This window comes from Lipotes vexillifer, unplaced genomic scaffold, assembly GCF_000442215.2.
Source record: "Lipotes vexillifer unplaced genomic scaffold, Lipotes_vexillifer_v1.1 scaffold583, whole genome shotgun sequence".
Taxonomy (NCBI): Eukaryota; Metazoa; Chordata; class Mammalia; order Artiodactyla; family Lipotidae; genus Lipotes; species Lipotes vexillifer.
In genome coordinates, this window is record NW_006784184.1 from 1778948 (window position 1) to 1796770 (window position 17823).

At 46.9% G+C, this 17823-nt stretch overlaps 1 protein-coding gene across 2 annotated transcripts in view; it reads left to right on the forward strand.

Annotated features, from left to right (window-relative positions):
• Window positions 1-2529: 2529 nt before the first annotated feature.
• NFRKB (nuclear factor related to kappaB binding protein) overlaps window positions 2530-17823 on the forward strand; it is a 33738-nt gene continuing 18444 nt past the window's right edge. The window contains exons 1-11 of one of the 2 annotated variants that reach the window (XM_007456589.1): window positions 2530-2697; window positions 4639-4840; window positions 12188-12315; window positions 12947-13121; window positions 13585-13722; window positions 14477-14550; window positions 15375-15459; window positions 15830-16010; window positions 16583-16691; window positions 16894-17020; window positions 17268-17333. In XM_007456589.1, the coding sequence (XP_007456651.1) occupies window positions 2563-2697; window positions 4639-4840; window positions 12188-12315; window positions 12947-13121; window positions 13585-13722; window positions 14477-14550; window positions 15375-15459; window positions 15830-16010; window positions 16583-16691; window positions 16894-17020; window positions 17268-17333 (1420 nt within the window). In that variant the 5' untranslated portion in view covers window positions 2530-2562. The remainder of the gene's footprint in view (window positions 2698-4638; window positions 4841-12187; window positions 12316-12946; window positions 13122-13584; window positions 13723-14476; window positions 14551-15374; window positions 15460-15829; window positions 16011-16582; window positions 16692-16893; window positions 17021-17267; window positions 17334-17823) is intronic. The other variant, XM_007456588.1, reaches the window with a different exon arrangement.

A 17823-nucleotide genomic window follows, 5' to 3' on the forward strand; every position in this document is an offset into this window, starting at 1 on the left:
ACGCCTCTCTAGGTTAGGCCCCGCGAGCCCCGCCCCGCCCTGCCCCTCTCCGCCCCCGGCACTTCCAGACCCCGCCCCATGCAGCTCAGGCCCCGCCCCTCAATCCCCGCCCCTTCCGCCGCCCGAGCCCGGAGCGTGCACGCACCGACACGCCTTGCGGGAGCGAGCGCGTCAGGGAACCCGCGGGCCGAGGAGAGCAGCGGGTTCGGAGACCAGCGCCGGCGGCGCAGGTAAGGCCGGGCTGGGGCGGTGAAAGGGTTAAAGTGTTGCCGGGGAGCGGAGGGAAGGAGCGAGCGAGAGTCTGGGTCTCCGAGGGTCGCTGCTTCTGTGGGCACGGGACAGGGGAGCGGGCGTGTCGGGAGGCGGGTGGCCCGGGTGGGTGGGGGTTAGAGTTAGGCACGGTGTTGGGGGAGGGGCTGTGGGCGCGGAGGTGCGGTTTAGCGGGGCGGGACCCGGGCCTCGGGCTTGTGAGAGGCCGGCTAGGGAGGGGTTTGCAGTTTGGAGCCGGCGGTTGCTCCGGAAGGAGTCTGGGGTTTGGCTTCTGAGTTGGGGAGGGTCCAGGAGGGAAGGTTATCCCAGGTGCAGAGGAAAGGCCGTTGGGAGAGGCCTTCCCGGTCTAGTAAAGATGGACCTCTTTGGTCCAGGACGCTGCAAGACTTAGAAGTCCTTGGCTTCCGGTTTTCAGCCCTTTGGAAGCTGCCTGCTTTTTGTGTTTTGAGATCCTCTTCAGAATAGTAGCAGGGCACAGGTTGCCACTCGAATAGCTTAAATTTAGCTACACGTTCACTAATTGAAGTGAATTGAAGTGAAGCTAATTGAAGAAACTTGTGAGCAAGTTGTGAAACAGGTGATCCTCCTGAGAGTCAGGTAAAACACTGGCTTTGCAGCTGTTACCCTCTTCTGTGCCACTTCTGGCTATAAAGAGGACTTTATTCTGAGCATCAGGTTGCATCTACACTTTTTTTCTTTTTAAAAGTTTTGTTAAATGCAAATGCCATGTGCTTTCTTACCTGCCGTCAGTTATTTAGGCACCAGGGGTGTTTCAGGATGCAGTAGTTCATCATGTGCTGAAGGGTGATGGGACACAGTTGCTTGGCGACAACGCAGCTGCTTTGAACACTAATCTTTCCACTGTACCTTTACGTAGATCTGACATCTCTTCCAGATCACTTGAAATAATTAGTGCAAACGTGCTTATTTTAGTAGTAGTATTACAAGTCTGCTCTTTATCATTTGACAGTTTCGGGATGAGAAGTCATTACGTGACTACGTGAAGTTATATAAATGCATCCACCTGGAGGTTATTCATTGCAGGATTGGAAATAACGGTAGAGAGGACCGCGCCCAGCTCTCCTTCATCTTATATAGATAAGGAAATTGACAGCCCGTGAGGTAAGATTTGCCCAAAGTCACTGAGATGAGGCTAGGAGTTTGGTGTTTAACTGTTAAATGTGTGTTTTTTTTTTTTTTCCTCCTTTCTATTTGGTAGAAATCAGAGAGAAAGAATGGTTTTAGCAAATGTTTATGGAGTGGGTGAGTTCAGCCTCCCTGTGGCCCTGTTAACTGTGGCTTCAGCTGTGCACCTGATTCCAGCCATCAGCCTTATGAGATGCTCTCTGAAAAAGTTTTCCTATGTACTTTTCTAAAGGTAGCCAGCAATGTTTAGTTGTTACAGGAAGGAGAAAAATAGCATTTCATCTACATGGTTATAAGTATCAGCTGGACCAACTAAAGTGGGTTCGCCGCTGACTTTGCTGGCTGTCCTGGTCAGGTGCTTGGATCCTCCAGGGTTTATGCGGACTGATAAAGTCATATTAAGATGCTTGCTTTTCCTGATTTAAACTGAGGGTTTATCCAGGAGGTATTGTATGTAGTGTTAAGAACATGGGTTTGCCAGTCATGCCGACTTGAGTTTCAGTCCTACCTCTGGGGTTGGGCAAGTTGCTTATCTATTTTGATCCTAGGTTTTGGTATCTGTGGAAAAGATGTCATAACCCTATCTTGCACATTTATAAGAATTAAATCAGGTGTATGAAAGGCCTGGCACTTAACAGGCCCTCATTAAATAACTTAGTGTTACTGTCTGAATTTTACTACTCTGTGGATTTTGAGTGAAATTTCTTTTGTGAAGGAACAACAAAGAATTACTTGCTAAAAAAAAAAAATTATATTAGAGTGAGAGATTATTGGCCTAGGAAGTCTAAATTATGGACCGTGATCTAGTTATTTAATCTTTGAGTCTCGTTGTGCTCCTGTGTAAAATGAAGGTATAAGAAATTCTATAGATTGGGGAGTCACTGTAGAAGTATTCTGAGTAACGAGAGACCTACTGGCTAAGATCTGAAATTCAGATGAGGGTGCAGTGGTGGAAGGGAGGGAGAAGAGCTCTTTAGCTGTCGTTAGGGTGTATGGATAAGGTAGAATAGATCTGAGATTGAATATGTTCTGGGCCAGAATATTTTGTGAAAGAGCGTTAGTATCAACAGATCCCTGGGACTTCTGCCTTTCTGTCTCGAGGTCTGACTGCATTTATTTGTCTAGGCTACCCGTGGAACATAAGCAATGGATTCCTTGGACCATATGCTGACGGATCCCTTGGAGCTGGGCCCGTGTGGAGTTGGCCACGGCACGCGGATCATGGAGGACTGCCTCCTGGGGGGCACTAGGGTTAGTCTGCCCGAGGACCTTCTGGAGGATGTGAGTAGTGACAGCGGCACCATCTTTTTCTTTCTAGCAGTTCCTCTCAGCCTTTTCCACGCTCTGCAAGTTTTCAATCTTTTGTGCTCCCTTCTTTGTGATTTTCTACATTGCAACCAGAGTGATCTTTTTTTTACGTTTAAGTCTGTTTAATAGTATGATTAAGGAAGAAAGTATAAGCTACATTCTGCGTGTTTAATAACATGTAACTCGATAATGACATATGCCATATTTTGACAAGATAATTTTCAGCAGTTAGCAAAAGTTTTATATTTAAGGGCAGAATTGTGTATACCTTTACATTAGAATGTTTACCCATGTTGTGAATCATGAAACAAAGCACAAACATATTATCTCTGTCCATAAGGTAACCAACTTGCTAGTCAGTTAATAGTACCTTCCCTGGGATAGCATTAATATTGTGCTTTTGACCACTTTTCACAGGCAGTCATCATGATTATTATGGTGGCATTTATTTAGTGCTTATTATGTGCAAGGCACCAGGTATGCTGAAACGTGTTTATCATCTTGTTTATTTTGCCATAGTTCAAACATATGGACAGGCGTAGAGTATCATATGGTGAACATCTGTGCATCATTCAGTTTGGGGAGATAATTTCATTTAGTTATATTTGGTTCAGATTTTTCTTTCATAATGTGTCAAAAATTGTAGATAAAATTAAAGCCACTGTTTTGCCATTATTCCCTCTCCTACCCGAAGTAACAGGTACTGAACTTGGTGTATTATCTTTCCCATTCATGTTTTCTTTGCATGCTCTTTCAAGTAAACCTCTTCATGTCATTCATTCAGCCAGCAAACACTTGTTTTATTGAAGTACCTACTTTATCCCAGACACTGAGCTGCCAGGAATCAAGTGGTATGCAGAAACAGGTTTGCAGGGGGAGATCTTGGCCAGGGAGCCAGAGGAGCTTTGGTGCCTGCTTGCTGAGACGCCTGGCAGGTGGCTGGTTTCTGGGTTCTCTCCTGCTTAAACCCTTCGGTGGCTCCCATTGTCCTTAGGATAAGGTCACAAGTACTTGACATGCTTATAGGTCCTTTGCTCCTTTCTCTGCTGCTTCCCTTTCCCTCCCTGTTGTTGAGCTAGCCAGACGTTGCCTGAACTCTTTTTTTTATTTCATTTATTTATTTTTTAAAATATTTATTTATTTGGCTGCATCGGGTCTTAGTGGTGGCACGCAAGACCTTCGTTTCAGCATGCAGGCTCTTCTGTTCTGGTGCGCAGGCTCTAGAATGGGCAGGCTCAGTAGTTGCAGCACGTGGGCTTAGTTGTCTTGTAGCACATGGGATCCTAGTTCCCCGACCAGGGATTGAATTTGAGCCCCGGCAGTGAAGTCGTAACCACTGGACCATCAGGGAATTCCCAACAGATCTCTCAAGTTTTTTTTTAAGTTTATTTATTTGTTTATTTTATTTTTGGCTGTGTTGGGTGTTTGTTGCTGTGCGTGGGCTTTCTCTAGCTGTAGCGAGCGGGGGCTGCTCTTCCTTATGGAGTGCGGGCTTCTCATTGCGGTGGCTTCTCTTGTTGTGGAGCACGGGCTCTAGGCACGTGGGCTCAGTAGTTGTGGCGCACAGGCTTAGCTGCTCCACGGCATGTGGGATCTTCCCGGGCCAGGGCTCGAACCCGTGTCCCCTGCATTGGCAGGCGGATTCCTCAGCACTGCGCCACCACGGAGGCCCTGACCTCTCAAGTTTTGAGAATTGAGTAAAGATCAGTGGAATTTTCGTTTGTTTAAAAAACGTAAAAACTTGGATGACGGTGATTTTTGCACAACTTTGTGATTGTACTTAATGCCACTGAGCCATACACAAAAATGGACAAAATGGTAGATTTTATGTTATGCATGTGTTATCCACTTATACACAAAAAACTTCATTTTTTTTCTTGCTCACTTTCCTCCTGCTTTTCCTGATTCTCCCAGCCCGAGATCTTCTTTGACGTAGTCAGCTTCTCAACGTGGCAGGAAGTACTGAGCGCCTCGCAGCGCGAGCACCTCCAGCAGTTTCTGCCCCGCTTTCCTGAGGACAGTACTGAGCAGCAGGATGAGCTCATCCTCGCCCTGTTCCGTGGGGAGAACTTCCGCTTCGGAAACCCTCTGCACATCGCCCAGAAGCTTTTCCGAGGTGTGTAGCTCAGCATTCTTGTTTTGAGAGGACTGGAAGGTGGGAACACACCCACTTCTGTGCGTACTCCTTTCTTCGTTTTATTTTATTTTTATGTATAGACACTGACTCCAGGTGCTTTCATGCAACACTTTGCTGCCTAGGCCATTCTTTTTTTTTTTTTTTTAAATATTTTTAACTTACATAGGAAACATATATCGTAATTATATTGCTCATTGATGTGTTATATGAACTCAGCTGTGTAACCACCACCCAGATCAAGAAGTAAAACATTATTAGCATCTTAGAGGCACCCATTATGACTGGTCTTCAAAAATTATTAAAAACAGTTTACCATTTGGTTTATCACATGGATGTATGTGTGTGTGATGCACATACACATATTTTTTCTGCAGAAAACCTGACACTTTACCACCAAGCACCTCAGCGTTTATGTACCTCTTAGCAAAGACATCCTTCCACATAATCACAGTCTTAAATTCACCCCCAAGGAACTTTACATTGAACAAGTAATAGCCTAGAATATCCCGTATTCAGATTTTCTCAGTTGTTCCCAATGTCAGATTGGCTTTTATTTATTTATTTATTTTTAACATCTTTATTGGAGTATAATTGCTTTACAATGCTGTGTTAGTTTCTGCTTTATAACAAAGTGAATCATTTATACATATACATATGTTCCCATATCTCTTCCCTCTTGCGTCTCCCTCCCTCCCACCCTCCCTATCCCACCCCTCTAGGTGGTCACAAAGCACCGAGCTGATCTCCCTGTGCTATGCGGCTGCTTCCCACTGGCTGTCTGTTTTACGTTTGGTAGTGTATATACGTCCATGCCACTCTCTCACTTTGTCACAGCTTACCCTTCCCCCTCCCCGTATCCTGAAGTCCATTCTCTAGTAGGTCTGTGTCTTTATTCCCATCTTACCCCTAGGTTCTTCATGACCTTTTTTTTCCCCTTAGATTCCATGTATATGTGTTAGCATACTGTATTTGTTTTTCTCTTTCTGACTTTCTTCACTCTGTATGACAGACTCTAGGTCCATCCACCTCACTACAAATAACTCAATTTCGTTTCTTTTTATGGCGAGTAATATTCCATTGTATATATGTGCCACATCTTCTTTATCCATTCATCTGTTGATGGACACTTAGGTTGCTTCCATGTCCTGGCTATTGTAAATAGAGCTGCAGTGAACATTTTGGTACATGACTCTTTGAATTATGGTTTTCTCAGGGTATATGCCCAGGAGTGGGATTGCTGGGTCGTATGGTAGTTCTATTTTTAGTTTTTTAAGGAACCTCCGTACTGTTCTCCATAGTGGCTGTATCAATTTACATTCCCACCAGCAGTGCAAGAGTGTTCCCTTTTCTCCACACCCTCTCCAGCATTCATTGTTTCTAGATTTTTTGATGATGGCCATTCTGACCGGTGTGAGATGATATCTCACTGTAGTTTTGATGTGCATTTCTCTAATGATTAATGATGTTGAGCATTCTTTCATGTGTTTGTTGGCAGTCTGTATATCTTCTTTGGAGAAATGTCTATTTAGGTCTTCTGCCCATTTTTGGATTGGGTTGTTTGTTTTTTTGATATTGAGCTGCATGAGCTGCTTGTAAATTTTGGAGATTAATCCTTTGTCAGTTGCTTCATTTGCAAATATTTTCTCCCATTCTGAGGGTTGTCTTTTGGTCTTGTTTATGGTTTCATTTGCTGTGCAAAAGCTTTGAAGTTTCATTAGGTCCCGTTTGTTTATTTTTGTTTTTATTTCCATTTCTCTAGGAGGTGGGTCAGAAAGGATCTTGCTGTGATTTATGTCATAGAGTGTTCTGCCTATGTTTTTTTTTCCTCTGAGAGTTTGATAGTGTCTGGCCTTACATTTAGGTCTTTAATCCATTTTGAGTTTATTTTTGTGTATGGTGTTAGGGAGTGTTCTAATTTTATACTTTTACATGTAGCTGTCTAGTTTTCCCAGCACCACTCAGTTGGCTTTTAAATCCAGGATCCACTCAAGATTCATGTGTTGTGTTTGGATCTTCTGTCTCTCAGCTCCCTGAATCTAGGGCCCTCTGCCTTTTTTTCCTTGTCTTTCAAAATACACTTGTGAAGAGCCCAGGACACTTGAATTGTAAAATGTCTTGCTTTCTGGGGAGTTGTCGTCTTGCTTCCTCATAATTAGTTTTGGGTTAAACATTTTGCCAAGAAAGGAGATGGGAAATGTCATTTCTTTCTCATCCCTCCACTCAGGATATGTGATGTCATTCTTGCGTTATTGGTAGGGAGGCTTTTGATCACTTGGCTCTGTGGTATCTGCCAGAGCTACTGACTGTAAGGGCACCTTTTTCCCCCTATAATTAAGAAGCAATCTGTAGGGTGATATTTAGGGACCATGTGATAATCTAATTTTCCGAGAGCATTTGTTTTACCCAGCGGTTTTAGCATCCACTGACCCTTGCCTGAACCGGTCATTACACTGGGGATTCCAGAATGGTTTGGGGCCACTCTTCAGTCACAGTTTGCTCTCTGTCCAGTGGAGAGGAGCAGAGGACGCTTCTTCCCTTCCCACTTTCTGGGGTGACTTTGCTTTGGCTGGAGGCCCTGAAAGATAGCCCATCTTGAGTTTGTGAAACTGGACAGCTTGACAGCTGCAAAAAGACTGGAGGGAATAAGCTTATCATTTCAACCCACATTATCTTAAGGTTTAAAATGAGCATTCCCTCCTTTGGTGGATCATTAAGGAGGATTTCCCTTCTGGTTGGCCAGTGTTTTATGTCACTGAAGCCAGGGTCTCAGGTGGGATAAGCTGGTAGGCCTGGTTGGTAGTAGAGGCCGTATCAGGGCCGTATCTGTAACGCTGGCACGTTTCCTTCCAAAGCAATGTGATGGTCAGGTAAGGATGCAAACGAGAAATGCAAGGCAGGAGTTCTGCGATGTCCGGTGTCATGTTTCAGGTCCTGCGGTGATGAGGACAGTTGCGTTACCACGGTTATTGTGGTCATGCGTCTTGACTGAGCTGGCGTTGCTTTCGGGGTGCTTTTATTTTTGCTTATCTTTTCTGGTTGTTTTAAAAACTCACCTTTTCCATAAATAAGTTCCAAGTGCTTGTTGAGCTCCCTTGACTTTTTTCCTACAGGAAAGAGTTGTCGTCCTGAGTTCCAGCTTCCCACTTCCAGCCTCCCCACAGCACACTGTAGTCGTTTCCCTCCTGACCTACTTTTACTTGTCTCGGAGGAAGGATATTTTCCGTCTGTTTAAGGTTAACCTCTGCTCTTGATCCTCTCATGTTTTATGTCCTCTGGGACCTCGTTTCTCAGTTAACCATTCTACCATGTGTACTTACTCCACTCCTTTTTCAGCCTGTAGATGTGGTCAAGGGTCTCACACTAAAAAAGTCCTTAACCATCTGTCCCCTTCGTTGTCCTCTGTCATTTTCCCTTTTCTCCAAACTTCCTGAAAGGCATCCCTAGCCGCCGTCCGCTGGTGGCTGTTCCCTATGCCTGCCAACACCTTCGACTTTCTAAATTTTAAATTTCAAACCTACAGAAAAGTTACAAGAATTTATAATTGACACCCGCATACTCCTTACCAGGTTCACCAACTATGAATATTTTGCCACATTTTTTTTCTTCTCAATATTGTACTTATTACCACTATTTTTATTTTGGCTGAACCACGTGAGAGTATTGCAGACCTAAGACTCCTAATTTTTCAGCATTCATCTTTGAAGAACAAAAACATTCTCTTAAGTAACCAGAAATGATCAAATTCAGAAATATAGAAAATACTGTATTTAATTTAAATTCTGTACTTAAATTCTGTATTTCAGTATAAAATTTAACAGTGACATATTGTTATCTAATGTGTGGTCCGTATTCCTGTTTTGCTAGTTGTTTCAGTGCTTGCATCTTCCTCTGCTCCATTTCTTTTCAGTGAATGTGTAATTTGCAAACCAGCATATGGCTTTTCTGTTCTCTCCTTAGCCTGTTTGTAGCATTTGATGCCTTGACCTCCATCATGCGACTCGCCCCCTTTGCAGCTGTGGCCCTCCCTGTCCTGGCTTCCTCCTGTGCCTCAGACGCCCTCCCCGCACCCCTCTCTCTGCTGAGCCCTCATCCGCTCGCTATTCCTGCCTCTGCTCCTGCCATTAGGCCCCCTCTCCCTCCCCGCCTGCCTGCTCTCACCCACCAGCTCTTCTCTAGGGGCTCTTGCCGGGGCTGCTCTAGCCGCCATCTCCACACAGCCACCAGCGTGAGCATCTCAAAACTTTGCTTTTCAGAGTGTTTACCAATTGCCTTCACTTGGAATAAACTTCACAGCCTACCAGGCTCTGTTGCCCCCGGTTTACCGACTTCTCTTGGTGCTGCAGTCTCTCTTGCCGCTGCTCTCTGGCCCAGTGCCGCCAATAGAAATCTTACGTGAGCCACACGTTCAATTAAAAAATTTCCAGTACCGGGGCTTCCCTGGTGGCGCAGTGGTTGAGAGTCCGCCTGTCGATGCAGGGCACGCGGGTTCGTGCCCGGTCGGGGAGGATCCCATGTGCCGCGGAGCGGCTGGGCCCATGAGCCATGGCTGCTGAGCCTGCACATCCGGAGCCTGTGCTCCGCAACGGGAGAGGCCATAGCAGTGAGAGGCCCGCGTACCCGCAAAAAAAAAAAAAAAAAAAAAAAAAAAAAAAAAAAAAAAAAAAAAAAAAAAAAAAAAAAAAAAATTTCCAGTACCCACATTAAGAATAGTAAAAGCAGTTTAATTTTAATAATATATTTTCTTTAAGTTGATGTACTCAAAATGTTATTTATTTTTTTTTAAATAAATTTATTTTTGGCTGCATTGGGTCTTCATTGCTGCACACGGGCTTTCTCTAGTTGCAGCAAACGGGAGCTACTGTTCGTTGCGGTGCATGGGCTTCTCATTGTGGTGGCTTCTCTTGTTGCAGAGCATGGGCTCTAGGCACATGGGCTTCAGTAGTTGTGGCACAAGGGCTCAGTAGTTGTGGCTCATGGGCTCTAGTGCACAGGCTCAGTAGCGTGGTGCACAGGTTTAGCTGCTCCGTGGCATGTTGGATCTTCCCGGACCAGGGCTTGAACCCATGTCCCCTGCACTGGCAGGCAGATTCTTAACCACTGCGCCACCAGGAAGTCCCTCGAAATGTTTTTTTGTGTGTGTGGTTCATGGGCCTCTCACTGCTGTGGCCTCTCCCACTGCAGAGCACAGGCTCCGGACGCGCAGGCACAGCGGCCATGGCTCATGGGCCCAGCCGCTCCGCGGCACGTGGGATCCCCCCGGACCGGGGCACGAACCCGTGTCCCCTGCATCGGCAGGTGGACCTCAACCACTGCACCACCAGGGAAGCCCTCAAAATATTATTTTAATAGAGCATTTGGCTATCTTGGTGGGGGGAACTAAAGACTGAAGGAGGGTAACTTTGGAGAAGTGCAGAGGCAAAGAAGTAGAATTTTCATCCAATTTCTATATATCAGTGTCAGTAGCATTGAACTCTTGCCTCTTTTCTTGAAGGTCAGATTCCTTATTTCCCTGCAACAGGCAGCGTAATGCGGTGGCTAGGAGCGGCTCTGGAGCTCGAATGCCCGGGTTCAGACCTGATTTCCCCTTTTATTAGCTGTGTAACCTTGCGCAAGTTATTTAGTTTCTCCATGCTTCAGGCTCTTCAGTAAAATGAGGATGCAGTAGTACCTTCTTTGTGGGGGGGTTGTGAAGATGAAGTGAGTTAATATATGCAAGGCCCTCCTTATATGGTGACAGTTCCTTGTCAGGTCCCGTTCTAAGTGTTTGCTGTTGCTCGTTACCTCGGAATCATTAAAGTGGTTGGAATTAAAAAAAAAAAAAAAAAAGGAAACACCATGTACTTCAATGCCTCATTTTAGCCTTCTGAGGTTAGCTTTTCCATCTTTCCCCTTAGTTCACTTTGTAGCAACCTGCTCAAATCTAATATTCCAAAACGGACCTCTGTCATCGCAGCTCCCGCAGTGGTACGAGTTGCTTGTGTCCAGTGATCTAGGTACCATGCTCGCCTTCCTGCCCCAGCATCCAAACTAACAGCAGGTCTAATCTTTCTCCCTCGAAATATATCTGAAATCTTTCTACTGCCATTCACATAACCACTGCCCACTGATCAGCTAATATGTTCCAGCTATTCTTCAAGGTTCTGGAGATACAGTCATGACCTTACATTCTAATAGGGGAAAACAAGGTAATAGACAAGCGTTTGTTGGTATCACGCACTGTAAAGAGTGAGGAAGGGTAATGGGACTGGAAGTGACGGGAAGGATCTGGTTCAGAGGTGGTAGTTGGGCAGGGCTTCTCTGTGGAGGTGCGTTTGGACAGAGACTCAGTGAAGGCGCGACGAGCAAGCCGTGAAGTACTGGGTGTTAGTAGGAAGCCTTGCAGGCAGAGGGGACCTGAAGGACAAAGCCTCTGCGAAAAGGCAGAGGGGACCTGAAGGACAAAGGCTTTGCGAAAAGTACGGTACTTCAGGAAACAGCGTGGGCTGCGGCGGAGTGAGCAAAAGGGAGGCTGGTGGAGGATGAGGCCGCGATACGTGGGACCCACAAGGAAGGGCCCTGCAGGCCTCCTGGCGCCTTGGCTCTACCCTGGGTATGGAGGGAGAGGTCCGACCAGGCCACTGTCGTTCCTCTCCTAGATCACTGAAGTGGTTTTCTTCTTTCTCTTTTGCTCTCGGCCTTGTTATTCTCCTGCTTTAAACCCTTCAGCTGATTTCCACTGCACTCAGGATAAAGTCCAGACTGTGCTGTGGTTTCTGTGTGGTGTGGCGTCTGCCCAGTTTCACAGGTCATCTCAGCCCCTCCTCAGCTAAGCCCCTCTGCTTTCCTCACACCAACATCTCTTCAGGGGTTGGAGTGGGCACGTTCTTCCTTGCTTCAGGGCCTGCCTTAGCGCATGCTGTTTCTTCTGCCTTTTCCTTATTTTTATTTTAAAAATTCCTACTTACTTAATTTTCCTCCCGATAAATTTTTTAAACATATAGAAAAGTTGATAACCAATACGTATGATGCACATCCATAAAACTTACCTATGTTTATCAGTTGTTGACGTTTTCCCACAGGTGCTTTGATTGGGCCTCATTTTATGTCGCCTCCTTAGGGGCTCTTTTCCTCATGTCTCTCTTCTTGCTCTCTTCGGTTGTTTTAGGTTGGTTTCCTGGCGGCACGTCAGAGAGTCGAGTACTGGCTTATGTGCTTTCTGTCTCTCCTCCTGGACCGTAGGCTCCCCTTTCCCCACACTGTCCTCCCATCGGTGCAGAGCTGGCCGCCTCTCCAGCCCTCGCTGATGGGTGGCTGACAGATGTGCATGGCTGTGCCTGTTCTTTGCAGACGGACACTTCAACCCCGAGGTGGTCAAGTATAGGCAGCTGTGCTTCCGGTCGCAGTACAAACGCTACCTCAGCTCCCAGCAGCAGTACTTCCACCGGCTGCTGAAGCAGATCCTGGCCTCGCGGAGCGTAAGTGCCCCTGGGAGCTGCGTGGGACTCACACCTGGTGACCCAAAGGGGCGGATCAGGGGCAAGAACAAAAGATACCACTGAGGAAGGAAGCTGCCCATCGAGCCCCGACACGACCAAGTGCATCCTTCCTTCTTATGATACGTTTTAAGATGCATCCTGATTTCAGATACGTTAGAACAGGAACAAAAGGATACATCTTAAAATTGATGAAATATTGTAGCTTCTGTATTTACCCAGAAAAAGAGGTAGCTTTCAGGTCCGTGGTGGGTTGTGCAGGAGAAGCAGCTTGCCCTCCAGTTCATGTTCGGATGCCTGATGGGTGCCAGGCTCAGCGGCTCTGGGTCTGGGCCAGCCTTGGGATGCCTTGGGGCAGAGTGGTTCTGGCTCTTAGTGGTTCTTTAAGCTTCGGTATGGATATTCTTAGGGGTCTGGTGTAAGTATTCGTTCTCGATGGAGCAGCGCAGCACTCAGATTGGGGATTTTCCGTCATAATCAGCACAGGCCCCTTTTATTTTGAAGGAGGGAACTGAGCTTGCTAACAAAGAAGAGAAGAAAGCGTAGGCTCGGGGAGCGTGTCAGGACAAGCTGTGGCTGAGGCCGTGCCCCCATCCCATCTGATCTCTCCCAGGACCTCCTGGAGATGGCCCGGCGGAGTGGTCCTGCCCTCCCCTCCCGGCAGAAGCGCCCCTCACCGTCCTGCACCCCCGAGGAGCGGGAGTGGCGCACCCAGCAGCGCTACCTGAAGGTCTTGCGGGAAGTGAAGGAGGAGTGTGGGGACTCGGCCCTGTCATCGGACGAGGAGGGTATGTGTCCTCCGTGCCCGCACCACCTGTATCTCATCGGTCCGCACCTGCAGCTGCTTCTCTGGTTGGAGGCCATGGTAGCCATTTCCCCGCGAGGAAGCCATCCCTGTGGTTTGTCTGGGCACGTGGTGACGCTCAGAGCCGTTGGGTGGCTGTGACTGCACACCTCACCGCCCTTGGCGTTCAGGCACACGCGGGGCCCTCCCAGCAGGTGCTCTGGTCCAGTCGGCTGCTCGAGAGAACCACTCTCCCCACAGGAGAGTAATAGTGACTGTGACCTCTGCAGGTGACCCGCCACAGTTGAAGTCTCTCCTCCTGGAAGAGCCGTTGCACTGACTCAAGTGCTGCAGTCCGTCTGGGGAAGGGTCAGGAAGCAGTGGTGGAGCCTGGCCTCCCTCTTGTTGGCTTAGCCTTCTTGAGCCCAAAGAGCCACTTACCGTGTTTGCCCTGCTGGAGTCCACAGGCAGGTTGGATTTACAAGAAAACTTTTCTTTTGCAGATCTCAGCTCATGGCTCCCGAGCTCTCCAGCACACTCTCCTAGCCCTGCAGTGCCCCTCAGGGTGGTGCCCACGCTCTCCACCACGGACATGAAGACTGCAGGTGAGTGGGGCTCGGCGTGGATCTGAGGACTGCCTCGGGGTGGGAGACTGGGTTCTGCCTGCCAGGAAAGCAGAGCGGTGTTCCTTAGAATGAGGAGACCTGGGGAAGCTTTCGTGTAGCTCCACTTCTTCGCAGGTAGGTAGGCCAGCTGGCCTTCTGTACTTTGTTTTGAAATTTTCTCTTAGGAGCTTATCAGCCGGCATTTTGGCCTCAAGAAAGCAGAGTCTTAAAATAACAGTATCAGGACTTCCCTGGCGGCCCAGTGGTTAAGACTCCATGCTTCCACTGCAGGGGGCTCGGGTTCGGTCCCTGGTTGGGGAACTAAGATCCCACATGCTGCCCAGTGCAGCCCCAAAACAAACAAAAACAACCAAAAAAAACCCCCAAGATAATACTAAGGGATAATTTAATAATAGAACAAAAGGGGTAACCAGAGGCACAGCAGTTTCTTGGCATGTCTGTGAAATTAGAGACTATTTTTAGTTGGGATAGGAGTCAAAGAAGAATGTTAAGAAACTTCTAGGTGTTTTAGGAGCAGCTGAATACCGAGGTCATTGTTATTGACGAGTGTACAGAAAAGCTGCAGAGTTGAGCCTGTGACTGTTCGAAGATTGTTGGTACTTGTAGTACACAGGTCAGAAGGGAAACTCGGAAAATAACTTACTTTCAAATATTACAAGTGACCAGAAAGATGTGAATTTGAGCATTGTGGAAATGAATGACTGTCCATGTGGTTTGGTTCCTTTTCTCTCAGATAAAATAGAACTGGGGGACAGTGACCTGAAGATAATGCTAAAGAAGCACCATGAGAAGCGGAAACACCAACCAGTAAGATTGGAGGGGGTGGTCAGTAGGTTTTCAGTCTAATTCCCCGGGTCAGCTATCCTGGGATGATACAGGGAGTCACTACGTTATTAGTCCCCTTTCTTATCCTTGTTAGGGGACAGGAGCAGCATGGGAGGCCCAGTAACACTAAAGATATGTGGAGAAGATAGATGCTTTGACTTTATAAGGCACGCTTACCGCCGTGTCTGATCCAGTCTTTAGGACGACACTGCTGTGTGAATCCTTTTGTCCGTTTAGCAGGGCTTGGAGAGGCCAGGGAGCTTGTCTGACGCCTGACGGCCAGTAAGTGTCAGAGCCAAGTGTCAGAGCCTGTGCTTTTCCCACGTTTTACGTTGCTATTCCTTTGCTCCACCAAATGGAGGTAACGCTGAGCCAGAGATCATGGTGGAGGAAGGAAAGTCAGTTCATCAAGGCAGAGTGATGAGATGGGAAGAGTCTCATGTTGGGGTTAGAACCGAGTTCTGTCTCTCTCTTTTCCACTTACTGTGATGTCGGGCAAATCCCTTAACTTCTCTGAATCCCGTTTTCAGTCTTTGTAAAATACCACTTAGCAAGACTGTTTGAAGAGCATATAAGATAAGGAACGCAAAAGAGCTTTATAAACTAAATGCCACACATGAAGGATTGGAACTCAGTTCTCCCCTGCCCCATTATGAAGAGCAATAGTTTTTATCTCTGTACGTTTTAAATTCAACACAATTTCCTCAAGTACACGTAACATCTAGTTTTATCTGTAAATTGAGAAAATCAACAGTTTGAGCTCCTCTTTCAGACCTCCATAACAAATCTCTGAATATCACGTCTAGGATCACCCAGACCTTTTGACGGGGGACCTGACTCTCAATGACATCATGACTCGAGTAAATGCCGGCAGGAAGGGCTCTCTAGCAGGTAAGTGACGTCCTCTGTAGGTGGCCATCGACTGTGGTGTTAGATTACACAGGCCTCTCTACGTATTGCAAAAGGAAAGGAAACCACAGCATCCTCACAGCATCCTTCTTGCTGATAGCCTTTATATCGTTATTGCCTCATGGATTTGTAGGTGGAGAGTGAATATAAAATCAGTACGATGGATCATTGACTCTTTAAAGCACTCATTGAGTTTGGTTTAAAAAAAAATCAAAATGAAACTATATGCCTTATTACTGAGACTTTTCTTTCTTTTGCTGGTGGGCCTTGGGAAAATAATATACAGATAAGACTCCTCATTTCCTGATGTAGAAATTGCAGTTCTATGACTTGAGTTGCTTTTTTTCCCCAGCCCTATATGACTTGGCTGTCCTTAAAAAAAAGGTTAAGGAAAAAGAGGAAAGGAAGAAGAAGAAAATAAAAATGATCAAATCAGAGGCAGAGGATCTGGCGGAACCCCTAAGCGGTACTGAAGGTCTGCCACCCCTCTCACAGGCACCGTCTCCACTGGCTATACCTGCTATCAAGGAGGAGTAAGTGAGCAACAGGGGTCATGGCTCAGGGCTGTCCCCAGAGCTGGTGCTTCTTGAGAGCCCTAGGTCCCAGGGGTCCTGCTGGGGAACGTGTATGGTGTGGGCTTTCACTGAGCTTTTTTACGACGGCTAGGAGGCTTGGAGGACCTAAAGCAACCTAGGCATGTGTTCTTGGTCTTTTGGGTGGTTCTTTTTTTTTTTTTTAATTTATTTTTGGCTGTGTTGGGTCTTCGTTGCTGCGTGTGGGCTTTCTCTAGTTGCGGTGAGCGGGGGCTACTCTTCCTTGCAGTGCACGGGCTTCTCATTGCGGTGGCTTCTCTTGTTGCGCAGCACGGGCTCTAGGTGCGCAGGCTTCAGTAGTTGTGGCGCACGGGCTCAGTAGTTGTGGCTTGCGGGCTCTAGAGCACAGGCTCAGTAGCTGTGGCGCACGGGCTTAGTTGCTCCACGGCATGTGGGATCTTCCAGGACCAGGGCTTGAACCCGTGTCCCCTGCATTGGCAGATGGATTCTTAACCACTGCACCACCAGGGAAGCCCTTTTTGGTGGTTCTTATATTTTTCTTCCCTCATTAGGCCTCTCGAAGACCTCAAGCCTTGCCTTGGAATCAATGAAATATCTTCCAGCTTCTTCTCTCTTCTCTTGGAGATCTTGTTGCTGGAGGGGCAGGCTAGCCTTCCTATGGTAAGAATTTTGGAAAAGCCAAGTGTGTAGCAGTTTCAGATTGTAGAAATCTTCAGCTCTGGGTTCCCTGCGAAGCTCCACAGCTGACTTGCTTTGTGACTTGAGCAGACTGGATAGACATAGCCAGTTCGTTCTGGCACAGCCTTGGAATTGCTGGCGTGGAATAGAAATCTAACCGGGTTTTGCCTTTACTCTCCCTCAGCTAGAGGAGCGAGTTTTGGACTGGCAGTCATCTCCAGCCAGCTCCCTCAATAGCTGGTTCTCTGCGGCCCCCAACTGGGCAGAGTTGGTGTTACCAGCCCTGCAGTATCTTGCTGGAGAAAGCCGTGGTAAGGTACTTTGTTTTGTAGGGCCCAGTATTTACCCCGCTTTGTCTAATTCTCATAGTAGACTGCAACTTTACTGGTTACATCCGTTGTGGCTTTGCATGATGCGATGCCGTGCCTTGGAGGTCTCTGCTGTCCTGATACACCATTAACATACAGAAGTTATCTCGGAGCTCAGGGGTGTCAGTTATTCTGAGTTTAGCAATCGCTCTGACCTGTGTGGCTTGTTCATGGGATCCATTTCTTGCAGCTGTACCTTCCAGCTTCTCTCCATTTGTTGGCTTCAAAGAGAAAACCCAGCAGTGGAAGTTGCTTGGTGAGTAATGCACGTCACCTACCTGTCATAGTAGGTTCTCTTTCTCTCGTTTTCTCCCCGAGCTGCTTGTGCCTTCCAGTCAGTGTGTGCCAGGAGAATGTTGAAAAAGGCAATATTAAACCTTATTTTGCTCAGTAAAAGAGTCCTTCAAGAAATTCTCAGGGTCTGAGTTCACCCCCGTTGGAGTTGGCTGAGGTGGCATTGCCCTTCAGTTCTGCTGCACTCTGGGGCTGGCTGAATTGAAATCTGTGGGATGTTTTACAGTAGCACCTACATTTATGTCAACCATATCTGTGGTTTTAGGTTAATTTGTAGTAATATGATTGTTTTTCTTTCCTAAAATGGGTTTTGCTATTGAGGATAATGTGTTGGGCAGCCCTCAGTAAGCTACTTCTAAAGAACAGGTTCTTTTTCTTATAAATTTGTGAAGTTCCACTTACTGTGTAAGTTGTAGTAACATATGTACCTGAAATAACTTGGTGATGAGAGG